This window comes from Tupaia chinensis, unplaced genomic scaffold (assembly GCF_000334495.1).
Source record: "Tupaia chinensis unplaced genomic scaffold, TupChi_1.0 Scaffold000623_1, whole genome shotgun sequence".
Classification (NCBI taxonomy): domain Eukaryota; kingdom Metazoa; phylum Chordata; class Mammalia; order Scandentia; family Tupaiidae; genus Tupaia; species Tupaia belangeri.
In genome coordinates, this window is record NW_006160143.1 from 1,061,374 (window position 1) to 1,067,224 (window position 5,851).

Here is a 5,851-nt window from a genome sequence, read left to right on the forward strand (position 1 = left end):
AGGGAAAGAAATCTTATTTTTTTGATATGAGATTGTGAACTTCAGTAATATATACATTTTCAAAGAGAATTAAGGAGCAAATAATTTTAGCGGACCTGAAGTGATAAAAGTTCAAATTGATGCAGTTAACCACAAAAAGATACTTTTAAATTTTTGAAAGGTATTAATCTACTGTTCTGACCTGTTTAGGAGTTGAAAATTGGAGACTATTTTAAATTAGAACTATTTGTTAGAAGAGAAGTCTTATAGAATTTTACATAAGCAGGAGTAAATCAAGAGGGCTGTTGTATGTGGTCATGGTTATCAGCCCTGTGCAGATCTGTACTTCATGGAGTAGTTTAATCAGCATTGACCAGCTTGACTTTGCTCAGGCATCAGAACTAAATGATATATTTGATCTCTTCTTGGGCTTAAGGGTTCATGAGGTGCTTTACATTCAAAAATTCTAAAGTCTTTCTAATTTGAAACACTAACATACATACCTAGTATAAGTATAGTTTTTTTGAAGCCAACTTTCTCTACTCATTTATTAAAATAGACAACCATACTAATTTTAGTGTAAAACTGATTTATTACCATGGATTAGGTCATAATTATTTATTATTGCTAAAGATGACTTTTTGTTTCTCCAGAATAATTCTCATTTCTTTCATTTTTGACTCCTGAATGTGTCAGAGCAGTAGATAAGACCATTGAAAAAAAATCCAAGGGCCTTTGTGCAGTTAATCATGTCTACTTTAACTGTTGTCATTTCAGGTCCTGTAAGGCATTTGATCCTTATTTGAAAATGTATATATTATTGAAGTTTTCAATCCTCTAATCAAAAAATATAACTCTTCCTTTTCTCTAGTTGCATCATTTTTTACTCCCTCTTATATATTTTTTTCCTGCTTATTCATGTAATTTTACTGCATTGAATAAGAGAACCATAAAGCCATGATATTTTCTTTATACAATAAACTAAATAACTGAAATTGGAAGATATATTAGGATAGTGAAAAGTACAGGATTTAAAGCTGAACCATCTGATTTGAATACTAGGCCCCACCATTTAATGATAAGATGAATATTACAAATTTACTTAAATTCTACAAAGCATATAATAGAGGTAGTAGTCACTAATCTATCTATCTAGAGAATTGGACTCAATTTATGTGATGGTTTAAAATACTTTGCATTTAAGACTACACAGTTAAAAAAACTAACTGTTGTAAATAATGTCAACCACATATATTTTACTTACTTCAAGTCATACATTTCATTCTGGATCATTATTTTTGAGAATTAGCATGTAAAGGGCAGAGATCTTAAATGGGAGAATCCAACACGAAACTAGGAATTTATCTTTGAAGAAGTAATTTGGCAAGGTACCCCTAACAAATCTTGAATAAAATTGCTTTATGCTGCAATCCTCTAATAATTCTCCCTGAGAACAGCAACCTCAAAGGAAATCATCTAAGCCTAAATTTTCAGAAGTCTTATAAAACCAGTATATGTGGTAATATGGTACCACTCAGAGAAATAAACCAAAAAATGATCTGAACTACAAAATATGATTTCTCATTAGCATACAGACAAGCAAGAAAACAGTCTAGTGCCAGGATGGACTATATCATTCCCTTCAGTGCCATGGCAAAACTGGGAAGTTCAATTGCTATATTTAAGGATCCCAGAATAGTAATCGAAGTCTTATTTAATACCTAAATATACACTAGTCATAGAAATTTTATGTGGATTAGTTATTCTATGGATTCATGTCACTATTAAAAATTGTCTTTATGTGTAAATATACTGTCTTTATCCACTCTCTCCTCCTCCTTCACCATGCTCTGTTGAAAGTAAGAGCAATCTGAGAATTTTTCTTTGCATAACTTATAACTTCAAGAGGTAAAGACTCCCTTTAATCATTCATTTACTGGTTTTCAGCAATGCATTATTGAGTGTTTCTGTGGGCAAAGCATTCTATCGGGCATTGGGAATACAGAGATAAACAAAAATAAGATACCTACTTTAAAGTAGCTTATAAATTAGAAGTCCATATAAGCTATGTAAACTGTGACACAGATAACATAAAAATTATGCTAAATAGAGATCCAAGTAACGTATTACAGAAACACAGAGAAGACCATGTTTATTTTTGTTTCAATAAGCTAGAGAAGACAGAGCTGTGACTCCCTCTGAACTAATAAAACAATAAATTAGAGACCTGAATATGGTTTATTCCATTTTCTTCGGATTCTATTACTGTAGAATCTATCAACCTCTGAGGACATTTACAAACTCAGAAAGATAGTAAGAAAAACTAAACATTCCATTTATTATATCTGTATAGAAAACATAAGCACAGCTGCAACAAATACATCAAATATATTAATATAGATATTTGCATAGATGCACTTTGTTAATAGGTGTGTATTTTGTCCTATTTGATATGATGTGTGAATATAGCAGATTGGCACATATGCTTTTTTATGGCTTCCTTGATCTCTTTATTCCTTAGACTATAGATAATTGGGTTGAAGAATGGTGACAACACTGCAAACATTAAGCTAATGGCTGTGTCCCAGAAAAAAGAGTACTTAGCAGAGAAGCGCAAGTACATCAGGGCCACACTTCCAAAAAATATTAAGAAAATAGCAAGGTGGGAAGCACAGGTAGAAAAGGCCTTTCGGCGCCCATCAGCAGAGCGGATGCTTAGAACAACTGCGATGATCCGGACGTAAGCCAAAGCCACGAGCATTACAGCTGTGATGATCTCCACAGCATGTACAATGTCCACAACCTGGATTAATACAATCGTGCTAGTGTCCATACATGCCAGGTTCAGGATGGGATCAAAGTCACAGAAGATATTCTGAATTTGATTTGGACCACAAAATGGTAGGGTGGATATCCAAGCAATCTCAGGGAGTGGCGTGAAGAAGCCACAGAAGCAACAACCTAGAGTCAGCTGAGTGTAGACCTGTGGTGTCATGATTGTAGGGTAGCGGAGAGGGTTACAAATGGCCAGGTATCTGTCCATAGCCATAGTGGTGAGCAAGCAAACCTCAGTGATGCCAAGAGCATGGAAAAAGTACATCTGCAAGAGGCAGCCAGCTAGGGAGATAGTCTTCTGCTTACTGACTAGATTGGAGAGCATCTTGGGGATGGTGGTCGTGGTATACCAGATCTCAAGGAAGGAGAGGACACTGATGAAGAAATACATGGGGGTGTGCAGGCGGGAATCCAGTCTGATGGCAAAGTAGACCATAGAGTTCCCAATGATGATGAATAGGTAAATGAGGATCAAGAGGATAAAAAACAAAAGCCCACCTTCCTGCAGATGAGGAAAGCCGGTGAATACAAATTCAGTCACTGTTGTCTGATTCTTACTGGCCATATTCTCATCTGTGGATAATAAAAAAAGGAAGCCATAAGGCTCCAAGTCCTCTAGCTTTAAAAATTAATTGGATATTCAATTCATTCATTTATTAGATATTTTTTATTTGTTCATCCCAATATTTGGTTAGTGCTAACCATGTTCTACATACTGTGTAATATGCTGGAATGGGAAGAGTCACTATACAAGAGACAATGCTCCAAATATACATAATGGCTGTATTTCTCCCATCCAGTCACACCATTAAATGGTCAATTGAATCTGTTACCTGGAAACACATGTTTTTAATTAACAGAACTGAATTTTTTCTTTTTTTCTGATTAAGAAAAAGTTATATCTATACCTTCATCCTTTTATATCAGTCCTCCTACCCAGAAAATAAATATGTTCGGATTCAGCTTAAATATTACCTCCCCTGTTATGGACTGTTTGTGTCCTCTCTCCCAATGCATATGCTGAAACCTTAACCACCAATAGGACCGTATTTGGAGACAGAGCCTGTGAGTAGGTAATAAAAATTAAATGATCTTCAAGTTTCTGTTATAGAGTGCAGACATTCAATATAGATTGAGTGGGGACATACAACACCTCTTTTTCACAGTCTAGCTTGCTTCACTTAGCATTGTATTTTTTGTACTCATCCACTTTCCATCAAACAACAGTGTCTCCTTGTTTTTCATGACTGAGAACTATTCTATAAGGCAGAAACTGAAGGATTAGAAGGTATAAAGTCTTAAAGAGAAACTGTGGTTACTAGACAGTGTGGGAGGAGGGTGGGAAGTGGGGGAAGGTGAAAGGGAGGGAATCAAGAGGAAATATAAAGAAGCAAAACACTTAAGGGACATAAAAATGGAAATTCATCTGTCAACGATAACGTGTGTGGTTATTTTCTTTGACAGACTGGATAAATAAATATGTGTATTTTCATGATAAGAAAATCCATTTGGTATGCTGTAATGATAACACAGTGACTAAATGTAAAATAAAATAAAATAATCATAAGCCCTAAGAATAAGGCCCTAACTTAAAAAGGTTGGTGCACTTCTAAGAAGAGGAAGAGTTAGCAGAGCTTCTCTCTGTCTACCATGTGAGGAAACAGTGAGAAGGTAGCTGTCTTAAAACCAGTAAAAGAGCTCCCACCCAGAACTGAATCAGCTGGCACCTTGATCCTGGGCTCCTCAACCTCCAACTGTGAGAAAATAAATTTGTGTTGTTTAAGCCTCTTCATCTGTGGTATTTTGTTATGGCAACCTGAGAAGATTAATACATCTCTACACATAATTATAGTCATGTTAAATTTTTCTCTCAGTATTTTCATGGCAATTAACTATACTTTCTACATCATGGCTAATACTAAAATAGCATTTCTGTTTTTCCCAATATTTTGTATGCTCCATTTTAATCTGACATTTTCATTAGTATGAATCAGTAAAAGTGAGTAGAGGTGAATTATTACTGACAGTGAAGAGATAGGTTGTATATGGCTGAGGAAGCTAATATGGAAACCTCAAGCTTAATCCTGAAAGCTGAGAAAAATCTTGTCATCTCCTTCTCACCTGGAGATGAGTGTGATAAATTCACACCTTGTGGGTGGGTGCTAGCTATGTGGAACAAGGAAATAACAGAGAAAAATAAACTTTGTAATTTTATTTACTAGTTATAAGGTTACTAGCTACCATCCACTAGTGTTCAGATTTCATGAGAACAAGGATTAGAGTTAGAGAAAGTATTTGACTATATGATCCCCAATAGTTTTTGAAACAAGATAGGCAATAAATTGACACATTCTTTTAAAAAATACTTCACCTCAGTTAATGGAACCATCATTTTTCTAGTTCTTAAGGCCAAATTCCTTAGAGCCACCCTGGCTTCCTCTCTCTCACCATGGATCCTATACCTTCAAAATAGATCCAGAATCCAATTACTTCTCGGCTTATTCGCATTGCCACTCTGTTCCAAGCCATTGACCTTCATCTGAATTCACACAATTACCTCCAAACTCTATTTTGTCCTTGGGGCTTGGCCCCTTTCAGTCTACTCTCCATGCCACACTGAGACAGATCCTATTAAAAGGTAAATTAGAGAATATTGGTTCTCTGCTGGAAACTGTCCAATCTCTTGCACTTTATCCAAAAGAAAGGCAAAAACCTTTACAATAGTCTTTTTGTTCTTAAACAATTGTAATCTGGCTACACAGTGATTTTTCTGATTTCTACTCCTCCACACTCACTCCAGCCATTCCAACCATCCACATACTGCATGGAATGCCCCTACCACACAGATTTTGGACATCTGTCTCTTCTATCTAGAACATTCTTCCTGGAAATATCTGCATGCCCCCAAATTTTCTCCTGCACTTTTTGGGTCATTGCTTAAATATCATCTGCTCAGGGAGGCTGCAACTTTTTTTTTTTTTTTTTTTATATATTATATTACCTAACGCTCATTCCCTGAGCATCATCACAACACACT

At 35.5% G+C, this 5,851-nt stretch overlaps 1 protein-coding gene across 1 annotated transcript; it reads right to left on the bottom strand.

The window, feature by feature from the left end:
- Positions 1 to 2,422: 2,422 nt before the first annotated feature.
- Positions 2,423 to 3,379, bottom strand: LOC102502880 (olfactory receptor 6K2). Its single transcript, XM_006159086.1, has one exon. It carries the CDS (start codon positions 3,377 to 3,379, stop codon positions 2,423 to 2,425), a length of 957 nt encoding a protein of 318 aa, XP_006159148.1.
- Between the last annotated feature and the right edge of the window lie 2,472 nt (positions 3,380 to 5,851).

What these genes read in the sequence shown, in the direction of transcription:
- LOC102502880 (XM_006159086.1), bottom strand. Translation starts at nt 3,379, where the DNA reads ATGGCCAGTAAGAATCAGACAACAGTGACTGAATTTGTATTCACCGGC.